Source organism: Camelus dromedarius, chromosome 4, assembly GCF_036321535.1.
Source record: "Camelus dromedarius isolate mCamDro1 chromosome 4, mCamDro1.pat, whole genome shotgun sequence".
In the NCBI taxonomy this organism is placed as follows: Eukaryota; Metazoa; Chordata; class Mammalia; order Artiodactyla; family Camelidae; genus Camelus; species Camelus dromedarius.
Window position 1 is genome coordinate 74,574,456 of NC_087439.1, and position 20,526 is coordinate 74,594,981.

Consider the following 20,526-nt stretch of genomic DNA (forward strand, 5'->3'; position numbering starts at 1 on the left):
TAGGATCCTGGGCTGAGGGGCTCAGTGTGGGGCTAGGACCCCTTGCTCCTTGGGGAGGACCTCTGTGATTGCGATATTCTTCTGATTTCTGAGTTGCTGACGCAGGGGTGTGGGTCTTGAGTATACTGCATCTCGGCCCCTCCTAGCCATCTCATTGTAGTTCCTTCTTTATATCTTCAGTTGTGGCAAATGTTTTCTGTTCATCTTCAGGTCTTTCTCATAGATAATTGCTCTGTAGGTAATTGCAATTTTATTGTGCCTATGGGAGGAGGTGAGTTCAGGATGTACCATCTTGGCTACATCTCATTGCCCCTCCCCTTTTTGAATTTGATCCTATAGCCATTACTGTATGCCTCCCCTAAATAATTACTGGAGAAAGAGAAGCATGCTTCAGGAGGGAAGAACAGAGAAGGTTTGGACTGATCTTTTGGAGTTTTTCTGTGAGCACTTGCCACAGAAGATGTGTGTGTTCAGCGAGAGAGCTGGCACGTCTGCCTATCACTTAGATTGTGAAGCCCTGATATTACTTACACAAATACTAAAAACCATTTCTTCATTGAAAGGTTTATAAGCTCTATATTGTCTCCAAAGCTCCTTTGCTTCTAAAACATGGGTAATTCAAGGTTCAGGGTTCAGTCAGGGAAGCAGAACCACCATGAGAAATATAGACAAGATATTTATTATAAGAACTAGACCTTACACAATTGTGGAGCTGCTGAAGAAGTCTATAATATAGGGCTATCACCTTGGTTTCTGTTGGTCCTAAAGTCAGCAGGGCCTGCTGTTGAAAAGAAAAGCTAGACATGCAATGGAGGCGAACAGAGACAAACTGGAACCCCTCCCTGTCTCTCACTGCCTGAACGTCACGAATGGGGGTGCCTTGCAGAAAGAGCTGCATGCTTCACCTCTGAGCTCTCATGCACCTGGTCCAGGGATGGGAGAAACCGAAGCAGATATGGCAGAATCTGGAGAAGCATCAGTCCGGTACTATTGTGTGCTAACACTGTTATCCAGCTGATCAGTGACACATGCACAAGCTGTAACAGCACTCGACACCCAACACATCCGCCAGGCGGTGGTTTCATGTACGCCTTCCAAAGCTCACACAGATTTCTCCTGCGGCCAAACCCTAAATGGAACAATACAGGGGAGGGAATTCCACAAAATGTAGCTCAGCTTGGGTAACTGGGCACAGTACAAAACTACCATTGACATTGTTATTCTATTACTTAAAAAGATCTTCTAGACAGTAAGTTCTTTGAAATGAGTGGCATGTCGATTGCTTGTCATTGTATGTCTAGCATCTCGTCTGCTCAGGAAACTATTGTTTTTTGAGTGATTCCTTAAAGACTGGGTTTTCTGCTTAAGTTGTGTTAACCTGATTCTCTGTAAACCTGATGGAGCTGGTATACAGCAGAGAATGCTGGGGGTAATCTTTCAAGTGTGGAAGGTAAGCTAACTTGAAGCTTGTTTATGGGAGTGTGGCACTAAAAGAAAGTTAAGCCACTAGATCCTGCAAAACCAGAACGAGTTTTAAAAATTGCATGCAACACGGATAGATAGCAGTATCGGTCAAAGATAATTTCTGAGCCTTCTTTCCATCAGGCAAATTTCATGTTTGGATTTCTATGCCTAAAAAAGTAATGTTCATTCACTAAATTCATTTTCTAAGCCTGTTATAGCAATAGGAGTAGCAGATCATAATATTGATTAAACACCCACCCACGCCTGATATTATAAAGCTTCTCTCCAGACAAGCAAGTAGATCAAGACATGGTCGTATCCCTTGAAAACTGTCCAAAGTAGATTGGGTTGTGGAGATGAACCTTTCAGTCTCACTTGGTACTGACCAGGCTGTGATGTGTGCTCCCTTTTGGCCCAATTCCCCTCCTCCTCCCACCTCCCCCATCCCCCCCCCCCCCCCGGGATTCCCAGGAAGGAGACACCAAAATAGATAATTAGGGCTGAATAGCATCATCTTCTTACTGACTCCCCGAGGGCTCCACCCATCCCCCTTTCTCTGAATCCTCCCATGGCAGAGGAGAAGTAGAGAGAGTCTCTTACCAAAATATTAGGGAAACAGATTTTGCAATTCTAGATAACATAGGTGAGCAGGATTTGGGGCTGCCAGGGAGAATTATCTGAAGTGTTGTGAATTATTTCATTTTGTTTCCCCTGTTTGGCTTATTCTTGTTGCTTTTTTGTTTTTCTTTTTTGGAAAAGAGCAGCTGTAGGGGAAAGGAATGAAAGGCATACAAGTGCATAGAAACCAGGAGGGTTTCACACGTTTACTGAAGCCCGCCCCCGCCCTCCCACCACGCTGGCAGGCGCCGTTAAGTGTGGGCCCTGCGGGGTATGAAGTGTCCCTCCTGGGACACAGGGTTGAGGGCAGACAGCCAGGCCGAGAGCCTCCTGTGGCCAGATGTGCTGGCCTTTCACACACACCTTTTCTTCTCTAATGACCTGAGAGTAGCACCAAAGGAGAATTGCTGACCTTGTCACTTTTCTGTTCTGGAGGCTGCTTTTTGGTTAGAAATGTTAACAGTGGTTGTTTCCTGTCCTTGGGGTGTAGAATTGAGGATGTTGTGTTCAAATGCGTCCTGTCACGACGAGCATTTGTTGAGCACTAACTGTGCGTCAGGCAGTGCACTGAGCACTTTCTGCACATCATTCCCATTTACCCTCTGAGCCACCCTTTGGGATTGACACTGTTATGAATCCTGATTTAGGAAACATAATCGCAGAGAAATTAAGTGTCAAGCTTAAGACACCGCGGTCAGCGAGTGGAGGAGAATGTAACAGGGGACCTGCTCTCTTAACCACCCTGCTCCACTGCTGCACTTACATCACACAGGCGCCCTTCTTAGGGATACTGGTCCAGCTAACAGAATGGGTCTGTTTTTGTGTCTGTGCAGACCGAAGTCCGACAGGTTCGTAAAGACATTTCCCAGACCTGACCAGGATAAGCATTTTATTTTACAGCTTAAATTTTAAAAATCATGTTTTTCCTTTTCCTTGGAAAAACACTGTCATTATTGTGGGCTAACACTAGTAGACAAGAGAATTGGAAAAATTTTATGGGAGACTAGAATCTTACTGCTTTCTGTAAATTATCATGATGGTGATAAAATGATAATCACGTAGTAGAACTTAGGTTGTACTTGGAATGGGAAGAAAGTAAGCGTGTTGTAACCTATTAGTTAGGATGCAGAGGAGTGGTCCTCAGATTTAGCATCCATTCAGATCATCCGTGGTGCTTGTTAAAAGTACCTGTTCCAACACCTCACCCCCAGTGATTCTGATGAAGCCTGTAACTGGGCCTGGAAATCTGCATTTAAAAAAGAAGGGTCTGATGCATGTGGTCTAGGCACCACACTTTAGGAGCTGAGTTTGAAGATTGGGAATACTTTAGTATCTGGCCTTCCCAGTGTTTAAAGCCAGTGCTTCTTGAATAGTTTGAATTCTTTCCTATCCCCAAGTTTCCCCTTGGTAATACTAGTTCGTAGAGTAATTGTCCTCTAATAATAATTATAATAATAAAATACAAGTTTAGTTTAATAATGGGTCCTTTTAGAAGAATAATCTGATTAACCTAAACAAATTAGTCGGGCACCAGTTATACAGTTCTTACAGAATATGAAATTGCTATATAATCAGTAAAGGATAAAAGCCCCAAATGATTATTATTTTGCAATAATAGAGCGAATGCCTTCAGGACTTGAGTGCAGCCTCATGGATGTCAGCCCACTTAAATGTCTTGTTAATTCTTGCATATTATTACTCAGAGAGTTTGCTAATGATTATACCAATGTATTTATTCTACCCAAATTTATTGAAGATACACTGGATGCCAGACACCTGCCAGGCTTTGTGGAGGATATAGAAAATTGTATAAGACTCAGACCCTGGTCTAAAGCAAAGTACAGTTTATAAAATTTGACATTGTTTATGCCTGCAAGGACTCTGCATAGTCATAAAGAATTACCTTTCCATGAGCAATTTATGACCACTTAAATGCAATCCACCTTTGAGTATAGAAAAACAAATATTAGAGATGACAGTTTTTAAGGCACAGGCATCCTATTTCTTCTCATTTTTTCCATGTGCCACAGTGTATGTTTCTACCTCTCATACAGGGTTAGAGTGACCTTTTGTAAATAGAGAAAGTCGTAAAAAGTAGAAATAAATGACTGCAGATGCCATTTCCAATTCCCTCCTGTGTGACATCCTGTGACAGTTCCTCCTTCTATTATTTCTGTGTCTCATATAGGACAGCCTATATGGAGGGTAATTCAACAAGGCTGAATGCTAACTAGGCTGAGCTCTCCGCTCAGGAGAAATGCCAGAATCCCCTCACACGTGCTCGTTCATTAAAAAAGAAACCAAGGTTCTAAGGCAGCACTGCTTACAGTGTGTCATGTGACTCGTCTGAGTTTTTGTTTCAGGGTTGTAACAAGAGTTAGCATTCAGAAACTTTTAGAGAAATGTGGTAGAGTAATTTCATGCCTGCTAAATTCAATAATGAAATAATTGAGTTTATAATTTGCGTGTCTTTGTCTTTTTCCATTTTATTATTCTACTAACTACTTACGATGAATTTGAAATAATAAGATTTTTAAAAAAAACAAACTGGTCCTTCACTACAGATAGTTTGAGAAGTACTATTTGACTATTTTTTTTCTGGATTCAGAAGGTTTTCCACTTCCATCTACCTTGTAAGTTTGTCAGAGCAAACTCCTGTATGCTAATTTTTTAGCCAATGTGTGATACAGGAAAAGAGAGACTTCTTTTGATTACAAAAATGATTAATTCTCTAAATTGCCATAGAATTACTTCCTCTTAAAACCAGGTTAAAGTGCTTTTAAGATTAAAATTTTGAAAGAGAAATGCAATTTTCAAAAAGGAAACTGCAGTCTTTTTAAACCAAAACTTCATTTTACCAAAGTATTATATTTCTATTCAATGTATGAAGCCAGTTTGGCAGGCTTTAATACTTGAGTTTAAAAATGTAAATAATTAAGGAGAATTAACATTTAAAAGTATTTATGTCCAGGTGCCTGGCTAATACTGTCCACTGAGAAAGCTCTGGTCTAGGAGAAAATGCATGAGCCCTTAAGACAGCCAGGTTGGCAAATCATGGCCCTTGACTTTGGTCATCTTGCCTATAAAATGAAGCTGCCTATCAGATGAAAGGGTCAGGCCACATGATTCCTGAGGTCTTTTCTACTCCAAATATACTGTAGCTCTGTGAATTTTATTCCATGATCATTTTATACTGCTTGCTCGTGCTTAGCATGCACAAGGTCCTAGGTTCAATCTCCAGTAACCCCCCCCCCCCCACCAAAGACTATTTGGACTTAAAACAGTATTTTTTCATGCTGATAAATAACAAAATTTTACTTTAATCAGATTTGATCATTTGTAGTTTGTGGTAATTCAAACAGGGAGCTAGACCAGGGGGTCTGTAGACTTTCTCCATGAAGGGCCAGATAGATTTTAGGCTTTAATGGCTGCATATGGTCTCTGTCACAAATACTGAATTCTGCTATTATAATTCGAAAGCACCCATAGATGATATGTAAACAGATGAATGAGGCTGTGTTCCAATAAAACTTTATTTATAAAAACAGACCAAAATTTATCTGTGATTAAAATATTTTTAGAAATGTCTATTTAAGAATACAGTTTCCCCCCCACAAACTCTAAGCACTTATTTAAATATAAACTAGAACTGGCATGTAAATATATATTTTATTTGCTTAACTCGTAGCTGTGTGTGCAATGCAAATCATTCCTAAATATTTACTTAAAAGTGGGGCCTCTGCTGGGTACTGTCTCGTTCACCTAGTTGGAGTTACTCTAAAAGTAATCATATTCTGTTACCTTTAAAAAATAAATTTCTCATGAATTCATTGGCCTTATCTCCAAATAGTATAAATTTGTGAAATCTTCCTGTATACTTTCTGTTTTGTTAGTCTATCCTGAATTTACATGATATTTAATGCAAAGCAAGAATCTGTACAAATACAGTAAAATAATATATAAGGCAAAAAGTCTTAAAGTAACAATATGTATTGTTATTTTGCTGTGAATGTGTGAAAAGGATATATACCATTTTTTGTAGTATTGCTTTGAGATGGTAATTTCCAACCCTTTGGGCCATGCATCTGCAAAACTTTTTCAGTGTGCATCTTCAGAATATGTGTCTCATTTATTTATAAATTATATAGAGGAAGTACTATCATTAGCTAATATTTCAAGACACAGTATATTCAGGGTGAGGTTTTTCATTTGTCATAATCTTAAATAACCATATAGGTAATAGACCTCTGGTGATTTCTCAGTTTTGGCCAATCTCCTATCAAATCTGATTAAATTTGTCATTACTATTACCTTGTAATGTGGGAGATAGAAAGCTTTTACTAAGAGTAGAAGTGTCATCTCTGGGACTTCCATATTATTTATACTTGTACTGGTATTTTGATCATCTTTTAGATGTGGGTTCCTTGCATAAATCTTGCCCACTTTAGGGTGTTTTTAGTTTTAGGGTACATATTACAGTCTGTAAATGGACTTGACAGGCCCATCACTGTATATGTCAGTGCACTCTCAGTGAATGAATGGAGAGGGCAGGTCCTGCCCCCTCAGCCTTGTGGAAGCCCCACTCTTCCCTGAGGACCTCTTGAATACTGTGGAGTGGACCCAGGCCAGGTCTCCAACTCGGAAGTTAAATACCAGCTGAAATGCTTTCCTTTTTTTTTTTTTTTAAACTTTATTCTCATGTTTACAGAATCAATATTGCTTGAGGGGGTTATTTAAGTGTCCCAGTTATGTTCATATTGCATTACATAAAAGAAATGATAAATATGTATCTTTTTTTTAATGGAGGATTAAACTGGGTACCGAGCATTGAACCCAGGACTTCGTGCACACTAAGCACATACTTTATCGCGAGCCATACCCTCCCCCTACTTTCCTTTTTAAATAAATAAAAGATAAATGGAGGTTTCAGTATTTTCTTCCCATATCACAATTGACTGTACATCTATCTAAACCTTACAATTTATGAGATGAAAATTGATTAAAATACTATTTTTCTCTTATTTAGATGTTAACACTTACATTGTGATCTAGCTTTTCTTTCTTGTTCCCCCAGCTGGTTTTTAGGATAGAGCCTGACTAATGTTTCCTTCAGTCTTCCAAAGTTCTAGCAGTGTTTTACACATAGTAAGTGAGCATTCATAATACATGTGCACATGTTCAATCTAAAATGGACTCAAGGAATATTTAATAGTCATTATTGTCAGTCTTGCTGAGGATGGGTGGCATATATCTTATTTTTTTTCCTTTTTGGTGATATTAACAAATTGATGGTTTGCTTGGGCCCTATCAGCTTATTGCCCTTTATTTATAACATCTAAATGGAGTCACACTGTTTGTTTATGAAGTGCATTCTCTCATTTGCAAAGTTAACTTCTTTTTGCTCTCATTCTACTGTTCAAGTTAGCCATTCATCTCAATATGTTGCTGCTACTGATTCATGGAACATTCTTTCTATTTCATCATTTGTGTCCCTGATTTAATTTTGAGAGTTCAAATCATCTACTCTCTGAGGGCACTGATATATACCTGCATGAGAAAGTTGATGGGCAGTCTTGGTCTGTGGGGATTAAGGTGGACAAGGGTAAGTTCTTTGGCCATGAAGGGCGGCAGGAGTGTGGTACTGATGCCTTTCATTGGTCTGTTGATACCACATTGACAAGACATCCATGAAGCAGCCCCACAACTGGTCTCAGGGATGTCTCTGACAGAAAGAGAACTAACCGGCAGCCATTCCCTTGTGGAGAGAAGCTCCATCATTCATTTGACTGAAGAGTATCCTCAATCCTGGCTGCACAACAGTCCCCAGGGAGCTTTCCAGACCTTCTGAGGCCAGTTAGACTCTCTGGAGCGGCACTGGGCATCTGTATTGTTAAGAGCCCCCAGTTGATTCCATTGCTCAGCCAAAGTAGAGAGTTACAGTTCAAGAGGCAAAAGAGCTGATTGGGTCAATAGGAGGAAAATCAGAAGTCGGAGGCTCATTAAGGGTGAAGGAACTCAACAGTAGGGAAGAAGTTACCCCATATTAACATAGAAACGTTTGGGGAAAGAAGGAACAATTTTGTAGCTTCAGGTGGAGGTGGCAACAGACATCCTCTTCGTTTGACTGCTTCTTGATCACACAGGGAGGGTTAAGATATTTGCTGAGAGAACCAAAGATTTATAAATTGATCCAAGAATGTCTAGAGGGTTTGGACCTTTGGATTTGGAAGATGAAGGCTTATTGACACACACCTCTGACCTTAGATGGTCTTTGGAGGCCCTTTGATCCACTTGTACATGAGAGCTCTCATGTGGCTTAAGGATACCTCACACTTTATAAGAAAACCTTATACTTAGAAGGTTTATTTGGTTTTGGAGTTGTGCCAGGGCTCTTGGCCCAACAAAGAAAGGTAGAGTGATTCTGTTTTAATCTGTGCCACTCTTTTGATCTTCATCCCATATGACCTTGCTTGTCTCTGGAGAACATCTCTCTTGAGCCACCCAGTGAGGGCAGAGAGCCTTCCCTTCCTGTAGTTCCAGGGTCTGGTGAAGCATCATACAGCCCATAAGGATGGACTGAGCATTTGTCAGTGACCCCTGCCAATTCTGCTTTTGTTGTAGGAAGCAGTGCAAGTATTGATTAAGCACTCGGCTGATGTCAACGCGAGGGACAAGAACTGGCAGACCCCCCTCCACGTGGCAGCAGCCAATAAGGCTGTCAAGTGTGCAGAAGTCATCATTCCCCTGCTGAGCAGCGTCAACGTCTCCGACCGAGGGGGGCGCACCGCCTTGCACCATGCCGCTCTGAACGGCCACGTGGAGGTGGGCATCCTCATCACTGGGGACAAGAATTCTCACTACAAACACTCTAAGCTCCAGGTGGAACATAATCTCAGTGCTGAGGCTTTTAGCAAATGTGACAATAACATTTGGACACCAAACTTTAGGCAACTCTGCCTATTTTTAAGTTTAGAGCCACCGTGAATTGAAAGAGCAGCTGACACCTCAAGTCTTTTCCTCTGACACATGTGCTGCAGGGTTGGCTATGATATCTTCCTACTTTGAACTCCAGATCTCTGACCTGCCTTTATTTACTTACTTACTTACTTACTCACTCATTGACTTGCCTTTATATTTGACATTAATTTGGGTCAGATCACCTGCTGGTTGTGAGGAGCCCCCACCATTACAGAGTATATATACACTCGATTTCATTGTTGGTTATCTTTCAGATGGTCAATTTACTCTTGGCCAAAGGGGCAAACATCAATGCATTCGACAAGAAGGACCGGCGTGCTCTGCACTGGGCAGCATATATGGGTAAGGATTTCATGAATGGAGAGCAAAGTGCAGATAACCTGAACTAAAGACGCCACAGGTCTCTCATTGACCATGGAGGTTTTCTCTTGGGCAAGTCTGACTTCTTTTCAAGCTTGGGATTCAATTGAATTAAGGTTTGATCCCTTTTACTGGTGTGCGTAGAGCGCGTTAGTTGGGCAGTTGCTTTCTTAAAGATTTATTTATCCTACGTAGAGTGGGAGGGATGAATCATGGCATGAGCTTCGTTGAATGTGTTTCAATCTGTGTTGAAAAGCTACACAAAGTGTGCTTATTTTAACTTGTTATGGCAGGAAAATAAGGTTTTACAAAGAAAGAGGACTGGCTAGAAAAGCAAGGATGTAAATTCCATTTGTCTTTTAATTTATAAATATTTTTAAAAAGAAACAAAAAGGAAGGAAGAGAGAACAGCACCCTGGTCATCGTGTAGGTGGAGGTGACCAGAGTTACTGTGGATGATTCCACTACTCCATGGCCCACGGAGCTGGGCCTGCTCCTGGCTTCTGCCCACTCAGGTGCGGGAGACGAAGGAAGACGTTACGTTCCTACGCTTTTCCTTTTCACTTTCGTTGGCATAAATACCATTGACCAATGGGAGCCCTCCTAGAATCTCTTCTCAGTGTAGACTTTTGGGAAGTGAAGCACTCAGATCCTTCCTTTGTGTTTCTAATTGGAGAACATCCTGCAATTAGAAAAGCAGACAGGATTCTATCAGCACCAAGTTATGACCAATCTGAATGCCCATCACAACACAGGAGATTGTGCTGGTAAATGATGGTAGAGCTACACAGTGGGACACTATCCAGTAACCACAGTGATGCTGTCATTAGTATCCTTTTAACACAGAAATAGTCTCTGATATGGTAAGTGAAAGCAGATCACAACACAGTACGGTCCTCATTTTTGCAAAGAAAACCTATAAAATAAAAACAATCTGGGATGTATTATGCTCGGAACTGTTAACTGATTATTTCAAGGTATTGGTAATGATGGATGATTTTGATTTCCTTTTAACATCTCTTTGCCTTTTTTGAATCCTTTTAAACCAGCATACAGATCTTTCATCATAAAAACAGTAATGTTAATCATGGGGAGAAAAAGAGAGTGAGTTGGGGCAGGGACGATATAAGTTATAGATGGGGCTGAGTGAATCCTTGGGATTAAAAAAACAGAATCTTAAGATTTTGCAAGCATTATCATTTTTTAAAAGGTGACATGGCCGTTTGAGTTGGTTGTAGCGGGTTGGGTGTGTGCACAGCACCTGCAGGACTGGAGCCGGCGAACACTTGCCAGATGGACATTTAGGCAGAGCACACACCAAGCTGGTGTGCACTGGGGCTCAGAGAACCCGGGGCGTCATGTTTGTTCTGTGCTGGTGTTTAGCTAAAATATTTGTGTCGAATTGCTTTAAAGAAGTAATGTTATATTTTTGTGTGTCATCAGGATACAAATAGGAAAACAAATGACTATCTTTAGGGACTAAAGGACCAAACCAGGACAAATAGCTTAAGATAGCACTGTTAGTAATTCAGAATAGTTTTTTCTATATATAAGTCTTCATAAAACTACACACACACACACTTTAGGTCCTTCATTCGCTTCTCATCTTCTGCCCTTCAGTTATCAGCCATGTTGAGCACAATGGTCCTGAAGTATTGAACAGTCTTTAGTCATGAAATAAAGGTCAAATACACTTATCATAGTATATGTAGTGAGATGGAAGACAAAGGAAAATATTCTCGAAAATATGCCAACAGAAGGGTTTTCTGTTTAGCCAGTAATTCATGAGAACATGTGGAAGTTGAAACATATGAAATTGCCATTTTTGTAAGTCAAAAAAAGATCAAACAGCAGCAGTTTCATATGATTTAACAGTAATCCAGAGTCATTCTGATTAATTTGTTTTCTTTCTTTAGTTTTTCTCTATCAATTTGTCATTGTTAGACTTTTCAGTGAGGGATGGCAATTGATTTCAAAAGCATTGTTCATTTTAACAATTTTTTTTCAGGCTCTGGTTCTATTTATTTATTAATTAATTTTGTGGGGGAGGTAACTAAGTTCTTATTTATTTATCTTTAATGGAGGTATTGGGGATTGAACCCAGGACCTTGTGCATGCTAAGCACACACTCTGCCACTGAGCTATACCCTCCCCTCAGGCTCTGGCAGGACCTAGTCATTATTTGTGAACAGGCATACATCTCCTTAAAGAGAAGGCTCACGTAAGAACCATCTTTCTCTCCCCATGATACCTGACACACAGTAAGTACTCATTAAATATTTGTTGAACATTTGCCATGAACCAGCTTTTTATAAATAACTTAGCAAAATGCTGGTGGTAGCAAAAGCTAATAGTGATAATTTAGGTGGAATGAGTCGTCAAATTGTCCAATAAAGGTTAATGATGTTTCCCACTGCTTTGTTTGTAAAGGCCACCTGGACGTTGTGGCGTTGCTCGTTAACCACGGTGCAGAAGTGACATGTAAGGATAAGAAAGGCTACACCCCCCTGCACGCCGCAGCCTCCAATGGGCAGATCAACGTGGTCAAACATCTCCTGAATCTGGGGGTGGAGGTGAGCTGTGATTCAGGCATCATTTCAGGCTGTATTTGTGGATTTTCTGTTGTTCTGAAATGAACCCTGCGTGTTTGTGGATTTTCTGTTATTCTGAAGTTAAATCTGTTTGCATTTTAACTCAAGAGGAGAAAAAAACCCTCATTTTTGAGCATCCTATGTTTTTGAGTTTGCATGGGCAACTGATGAAGGGCAATGGGGGCATATGCTAAGCAGTAGAAAACCAGAAAGAGACTAACTTTCTATATCAATGGAGATAGAGAAATATTTAAACATATATGATATATGATACACATCGACCAGTCATTTTTAAAAGACTGGCTTGGGTTCCTCATCCTGCCTTCAGAATCTAGCCTTCGAAGTCATGGTTTGCAAGCAGAAATGCATGAATGAACAGCAGGGACAAACATGCTGAGCTGGAGAAGTTGGCCCCACCGCGTTCTCCTTCTGCAGAAGAACAGAAGCAGTGGTGCGGCTGTCTTGAAGCAAAGGAAAACCGAGCTGCAATGCTGAGATGGTGACGGTGAAACCCCGCAGTTGGGGCAGGTCCAGGAAAGCAGGAGGGAGCCGAGGGCTGAATACCCAAGGCAGAGCTACAGCTGGCCACTAGAATGCACCCTGTGAGGGCTCAGGCCCCACAGCACCTCCCTGACCATCTCCCACCCTTTCCTCGTCTGTTCTCTGTTGAATTTCCAGCTCTCTTTGTGCTCCCCAGATTCAGTTCTCCTCTGGAGTTTTGAAGCAGCTTTGCCTTTCACTTCTTATCCCTTCCCTGGCTGAAAAATATCTTCCCACTAGTTGAAAACTCTAAGTCTTCCTCCCAGTTTGCTTTTTGTCACTTTGACATCTGGGCAGCAAGCCTTCCTGGGATGACCACGCTGGGGCAAGAGTAAGCTTGGAATGATCTCGTTGACAATGGATATTTCCTTTCTCCGGCGCAGCCATTAGGCTCTTGGTGGGAAATGGAGTAAATTAGCTCCGGTAATTTTAATCGCCTGTGTTGGACTCATTCACAGATCGATGAAATCAACGTCTATGGGAACACGGCCCTCCACCTGGCCTGCTACAACGGGCAGGATGCTGTAGTCAACGAGCTGACCGACTACGGTGCTAATGTGAACCAGCCCAACAACAGCGGGTTCACCCCGTTGCATTTTGCTGCTGCCTCCACACACGGTGCTTTGTGTCTTGAACTGTTAGTGAACAACGGGGCAGATGTTAATATCCAGGTATGACCCTCTCAGTCTCTCTCTCACTATTAAATACCTGTGTGTTGAGCCTCTGAGCAAAATCAGCTGCTGTAAATTATATCCTGTTTTAGTGAATTGTGACTGAGCATCCTGACTCTCACAGCCTTATCCTATACTAGCATGCTGTGGAAACTTCTGCAGGAGTGGTGGTACCACTGGACAACACTGGGGTTCCGGCCACGTGCCCTTGGTAGCTTAGTGAATGTACCAGAGCAAATACTATGTCTCAGGGATGTTGACTTGGCCCAGATTCTAATACTGAGGTGAATGTGGAGTTGATAGGGCAGAGCTACTGACAATGAGAAGGAAGCCTAATCTACTGATCTCAGATCTATTCCCAACCCACATGGCCCCCTGAGGAGTTTCTCAGATGCCTTCCTGTGGTAAACCCCAGGGAGTGGCTTCAATATGATACTAACCCATTTTTAATGGTGATTCCTTCATTCAGCAAGCTTACTAAGTATTAGCTAATGTCCTCTGTTTGGGACTGGGTGTGTACTCCACGGTGCCCTCAAGGAATCTGCAATATGGTAAAGAGATAATGTACTCAGATAATCATGAGGCAGGAGAGAATGTGATGAGTGGCACCAGAGGTTAATAAAGTGCCACAAACTGTAAGAAGCAAGTGTTGACTTGCATTTTGCTTGGGCATCAAAAACAGAGATTGCTTTGAAGCTGAAACTTGGAAGATTGCTCTCAGTTGTGATGAAGAGGGACAGAGGAATTTGAGAGCGAAAGAATGGCGCAAGCAGAGGGGTTGAGAGGTCTTGATAGATAAACTTTAGGTAACTAGTCAGCTCACTGTAACAGATAACCAGCAGAACTGCTGCCGGTAGCCTTCATGATCCAGGTTACATCACTCGGATGCATTTAGATTGTAGCAGAATATGCTGACCTACAGCAAGTGACCTTGTACTCAGCCTCAGCTTCCTTTTCCCAAGCACACAGGAATCCCAAAGCAGGGTCCCAGTGTATTCTGTCTCTGCTTTTGAAAAATTGTTATTTCCAAGATTTAATTTCAAGACTATTGGAGCAATCTAGTTTAATGACCTTCTCTATTCACTATTAAAATCCTTTTACATTTTTTCTTATAATTTATAATAGTGGGGGAATAATGGGACAAATTTGCAGAGTAGCAATTCATTATGATTGGATGGAGTATAAATTATATGAAAGAAAGGAGCCAGGAACAAGCTGAAATGTGAATTTCTAAGGAGAAAGGTGGTCAAGGAGGTTGGGCTTCCATAGGCTGTGGGGGCCGCTAATCATTACAGAGGCCACATGAGCAGAACTGAACATTAGAAACAGTAATCTGGCCACAGAGTGCCAGAGACAGAAAACATAAAGGAAAAAAATGTATATATGACTACACAAAAACTTAAAACTTTTATATAACAAAACAAAATAACAAAAAAGGAAAAAAACCAAAAACCTTACCATGAAGTTAAAAAAGGAATACCTCAGGGAAGTTTTTCTGCAATATACATGGTAAGTGAAAAGTTAATATATTTAATATATAAAGAGCTCATAAAAATCAGTAAGTCTAATAATTTACCAGATAATATAGGCAAAGGTGGATCACAAGAGAGAGGCTATAATATCCATTAAACCTATGAAAGAACATTCAGTGTCACTAGTCATTAGAGAAATGCAGAGTAGTACTTTTATAATACTAATACATTGATATTTGCTTTTAAGATGGGGAAATATCAAAAAGACTAATAATACCCAATGTAATAAAATAAAAATTAAAATGCAATAAGTAAATGTGATCTTTTTAAAAAATATGTGTCTATGTATGTGCATAGAAAGAGAAAAATATCTGGAATATCTATCAATATCCTAGCAAGAGTTATTATTCCAGAGAGCAAAATTATGATTTGGGTTTTTAGTTTCTTTTCAATATATTTGTTTTAATCTTTTTATTTCGATGCAATGAATATGTGTTATTTTTATATCCAAAATATATAATCCAAAAATATAATATATTTTATATCCAAAAAACCCTATTTTTCATTTTTATAAGAAGAAAATTCAAATATAGTAGCTCTAGGGAGGGGACAAGTAGAAGAAAATCAGAAGTCAGTGAAACTGGCCTAGATAAAAGGTAATGAGGACAGGGGAATGGGGACAGCCAACAAGGGGAGAGGCTTCGCAGAGAAAACCAATGGGAGTTGGTTGGACAAGAGATGGAGGAGTTGAAGACAAGTATAAGAACAGAAATCTAGCTAAGGAGAGGTTGTGCAGCATAGTGATCCAGTGTTCAGTCCTGGGCTAGACTGAATAGATTTGAATTCTAGCTCCTGCTTTTAGTAATTATAGAACCATAAACAACCTGTGTGTCTCCGTTTGTTTATCTGTAAAATTAGGGAAACAATAGTATCTTCTTCATGGAACAATTCATTAAACAAGTCATCTCACATAAATTACTTAGGACCACGCCTGCCATATAGTAAGTACTCGATAAGTGATTATTGTTATTTAGAGGGATGTCAGGAGAAAGAGTAGGCTTAGGAGGTAAAACTGGTGAGTTTAGTTCTTGAGAAGCTGATTTTGACCCTTTGATACAGCCAGTCTGAGAAAACCAAGAGTGGAAGATATGATTCTTTACCATGGGAGAGCAGTAGGATAGAGGGAAAAATTGAGCTTTCTTCATTCACATAGAGGTGATTGATGGGGAGAAAAGGATGAGATCACCCGTGGAGAGAGTCCATCATAGCATGAATGGAGAGGGGGATGGAGACCTCTTCATCCAGTAACCCCTGACTCTTAGGATCAGGAGGAGGCAAAAGAGCCAGAGAAAGGGATGAAAAAAGAAGAGTTCGAGAAGATAGGAAGGAAAGAGAGGATGTAGTGTCTTCATGAAGGCAGAAAGCAGGCAGAAATGAAGAAGTAGACTAGGTGAAGAGAATTTCAGAGTTCTAGGTCTTGTAAGGGGACCCCATCCAAGGTGCTGATAGATGTAAGACAAAGATCTTTGGGAGCATCAAAGAGACCAAGATAGGAAAAGAGCCAGCATGTGGGGTTAAAGTCAGAGGATGGTGGTGAGAGGGCAGGAGGCTAGCAGGTGGCCAAACATCCAGTGTCCCCAAGACTTGTGACACTTCTCCTGCCACCCTGGTGTCTGGGGGACATCCTGTGGATCCTCCAAAGGAAGGAAAATTATTAAAGTTAAAGTAGATCTCCTCACTAGCCTCCACTTAATTAACTCATGGGGTTGTCTGATGCTCTCCGTTACCTCTGTGAAACATGCCAGTGGGTGCTTTCAGTGTGCCTGATGCCGAGGCTAGAAGACCACTTCCTGGCACACCTACCTGCTTCTCCCAGGTAACTGGCTAGTGGTCAGTTCAGATTGGATAAGGGGCTTCAACTACCTATGGTGCCTTGGTTTATGGCAGCCTTTTCTTCTCTCCTCAACATGGACATGGAAAGCATAGTTTCTTAATTTTGATATTTATTTTTTCCCTATAGACTACCAATTATTAATAGAGTATAAGAAGCAGCACTTAAAAAAATCTGAGACTTGGGTTTAGGTATTATCTCATTTGTGTAAATGGGATTTTTGAATCAAATGTAGCCTTCTTCCTCAGTCAGCCTTCATCTATGCTGTCTGCATCCTCCGGTTTCCTGACTCCCTTGAATCCTCCTGGTTATCCCAGATGCACTCTAGATGCAGGATCATCTGACCTTTCTGTGGAGCCATTCAGTCTGACCAGAGGCTGTTATCTCTCTGTATCACATTGCCCTTGGATTGTGAAAGTGTTTGTAGATCATAAGGCAATTTGTATTTGTTTATATTTTCCAAAGTTTGAAGAAGACAGCATATTGAAAGGTAGCCAATACCTACCCACATGTTCATTTTGTTTTCCTATCCTCACAAAACTCTACAAGTGATGTCTTCATGAGCAATTGCAGGGTGATGGAGAGGGGAGGAAGGAAGTGTGTCCTGCATGCATTTTGCAGTCCGTCATTTTGCTTAGATTGACTTTTTCCTGTCTTTGGCTTTTAATATTGTGATACCACAAAGTTTAATTTTTAAAAAAAATATTTATTTATTTTATTTTATTGGGCAGGGTCGGGGGATGTAATTAGGCTTATTTATTTATTTTAATGGAAGTATGGGGGATTGAACCCAGGACCTCATGCATACTAAGCACACACTCTACCACTGAGCTATACCCTCCTCCCTTAATTCTTATGAAATAATAGAGGCACAGTACTTGATACAATAATCTGTTGACGGTTTACTTTTATTTTGCAAGTAGGAAGAGCATGAGAAAATATGAATAATTTCTCTTCTCCATTTGAGACCATATTGTAATTTCTGTAGCATCTCAAGGCTTTTTGGGGAAGCACTCAAACTAAGCATTAAAGAAGACAGTAAACACATGACCATACTGGGTAGGACTTAGAAAGATAGATTCAGAAATGACCATTGCCAGGTTGCCTACCTTCTGGTCACGAACATTCTGCCTGCCCACGGTCTCAGTTCTTTTCTGTCGGTGGGCCCTTAGATCACTTAGATCACTTAGCCCTCAGAGACTGGAGCTGAAACCCGTCACACGTTTACTGAGGTGGACCAGCTCCCTTCTTTCTGTGTACTAGGACCAACTGATGCTCTGTAATTACATTGCCAAGGTTGAAGATGAAACTGGAATAGGTAAGCATAAGCAGTATTAGCAACATGGCCCTTGGAACTTAGGAGAGGAAGTGAAGAAAGCAGGGGAGTCTGAGCAAACCACATACCATCTCCAGCCTTTAGAACCATTAAAAAAAAAATTGGACTATGTATGGCTTTTGCAAAACAGGGTATTTAGATTGCTCTCCCATTGAATTAGGAAGCTTTTTTGGGTTTCTGACTGTATCTGATGCCCCTCCCCCAGCTGGCCTTAGTGTTATCCTCTAGGGGCTTTATTGCCCTCTGCCAGGGCCACTGAGCTGCGTGACGCCAGGGGGCACCATGCCACAGAGAACACAATGCCTTCAGGTTCCTGGGGAGTGACTGTGCTCCTGGAGAGCAACCAAGTTTAGAGAAGGTTTGTGGGAGGATGAGGACAGAAGGCATTAGAAGTGGAAGAAAAGAATGAATGAATTTCTAAGGAGAAAGGTGGTCAAGAAATTTAAAACACTCCATTAGTTCAAGGATTAATCTTCCTTGGACAATGGAGAATTCTGCCTATAAAGAGTTTCTGATATTTGTCATAAAATATTCTTAATCCTCATTAGTTTTCCTCCATGACTTATGGCTGAACTGGAAGTCAAGTCAATAGAAGAACTTCTTGTTTCATTAAACGAAGTCTCAAAATAACAAAATTTTCTGAGCCCCAAATCTGATGGGAAGATGCACCTAGAATTTGGAAGGAGACTAGAAATGAAGAAACATTTTTTTCTAAAAGCAAAGCTTTGAATAAGTGGAGAATTGAACATTTCTTCTCCTATGAGAATTCAAGGAATGTTTTGTATCTGTCAGACATTCTAGGAACAGCAGCTGCAATGGCCAGTCCCCACTGTGTGAAAAATTTCTCAGGCAGATAATGAAGAGGTGGATCAGTAGGATCCCCAGTCTCAACCCGAATATTCTCACTTGTAAAGGCTTCAAAAAAAAGGACTAGTCTTTTGACCTTCACTGGTTTTCAGTGGCTTTTTGAAACAGTGAGTTCCCTTTACATCCATACCATATAAACAAAGCTGCCCCAAAATGACTCCCATGATACTCTTAATGCTTCCTGTCCCCACTGCCCCAGCCTCCTGCTACCCATATCCCTATGAGGAAAAAAAAAATCAGCTAAGGCCTGGCCTCAGTGGTAGATGAACTCAGGCAAAGATCTGCAAGGTCAGAGCTGAAGCAAGTATCACCCACTGACCACATAGCCATCCTTTTCACTTTACCTAACTTTGGTCATCTCTATGTGTCCCTTTACCAAAGGCACACGCACTCCAAGGAAGAAAAAGGGTGTGGTGTTTGCTTCCCTGAAATGGGACCGGCTTTGTAAACTATGCACTGTAGAAACCAGTGACTTCTGCTTTGGCTCTCTGGCTGTAATTTTAGGTGGTGACCACCAGGTTGGTGGTTTCTCCTAGTCTTTCAGCTCTTTTCTAGGCATGGCAAAGTGCTTAGTTAAATATTTATAAAGATATTGTCTAAACACTGAAATGTTTATGGCCTTGTATGTATTTAACTAAATGCTAATTAGTTATGTTTTCATATTAAATTTAAGAGAAAATATTGGAGCAAAATTTAAAGAAATAGCACCACCTAGGGACAAATTAATGTCAGCTCTGCACTTTCTCTTTTCTCTCTCCTTAGGAGTCTAGGACTGTCTTCACATTTTTGTTGAAGGCAGTATGTCTTAAATCCTTATTTGTAAGTGATTCCCAGACTTTTTAGCCCTTTCTAAATTGCCTGCATTTCTGCCAGCTGAGGCCCAGGCTCTGGAATCAGATAGCTTTCAGGAGCTCTCCTCCCTTGTGTGTCTCATTGGCAGCAATGGCTTTCTGTCCTCATTTTCTTGATTGCTGCTTCTTTCCCTAAAAAAATATCATTTCAGTAAAGTTTCAGGCTTACTTTCATCTCCCTTTCCTTTCTCAATCTTCTCTAATTCATTTTATAATCCTGTAAGATTAAGATGGAGAAAAAGATCCTATTTCTTTTTTTTTCCCCATCGACCTGAGAACTTTTCACTATAATGATTATTAATTTCAATCAAAAGGCAGTTACCACTTTGACTAACCCGTCCCTTGGCACAGATTGTGCGTAAGTCCTTTCTTCCTTTCTAAGGAATAGACTTATAGGATATAATACAAATTCTTCTGTTAAACCTTGCTGTTTTATAAGCTATTCCAGCCCACAGTCAAAAGCAATGGCTCCTAAACTTTAGTGTGCTGGGAAAATTAGACATGGGGATCCCTTTACATAAGTTCTGACTTGGTAGGTCTGGGTAAGGGCACAGAGTTCACATTTCTAAGAAAACCCCCGAGTGATTCAGACACAGGTGATCTGTGGTTCACTCTGAGAGATACTTACTTAAGATTATTTGTTTTCCATTGTAGAGTTGTTTTTGTTTGTTTGTTTAGGGTTCTTTGCGGGGGTGTGGGGAGGTAATTAGGATTGTTTATTTATTTTTGGAGGAGGTACTAGGGATTGAACCCAGGACCTTGCACATGCTAAGCTTGAGCTGTACCCTCCCCACCACTGTAGAGTTTTTAAAAGAATCATTTTAAAGCACAGGTATATGAGTTTCATCACAAAAGTGAATTTGTGGTTTTGAAATTTCATATTTTAA

The 20,526-nt window shown here is 40.7% G+C and overlaps 1 protein-coding gene across 4 annotated transcripts in view; it reads left to right on the top strand.

Moving 5' to 3' along the window:
* The window catches only part of ANKRD44 (ankyrin repeat domain 44), a 284,704-nt gene that overhangs the window by 158,748 nt on the left and 105,430 nt on the right, over positions 1-20,526 (top strand). For all 4 annotated transcript variants that reach the window (XM_031452073.2, XM_031452076.2, XM_031452075.2 and 1 more), the window contains exons 5-8: positions 8,704-8,904; positions 9,315-9,402; positions 11,851-11,993; positions 13,010-13,222. In XM_031452073.2, coding sequence (XP_031307933.1) covers positions 8,704-8,904; positions 9,315-9,402; positions 11,851-11,993; positions 13,010-13,222 — 645 coding nt within the window. The remainder of the gene's footprint in view (positions 1-8,703; positions 8,905-9,314; positions 9,403-11,850; positions 11,994-13,009; positions 13,223-20,526) is intronic.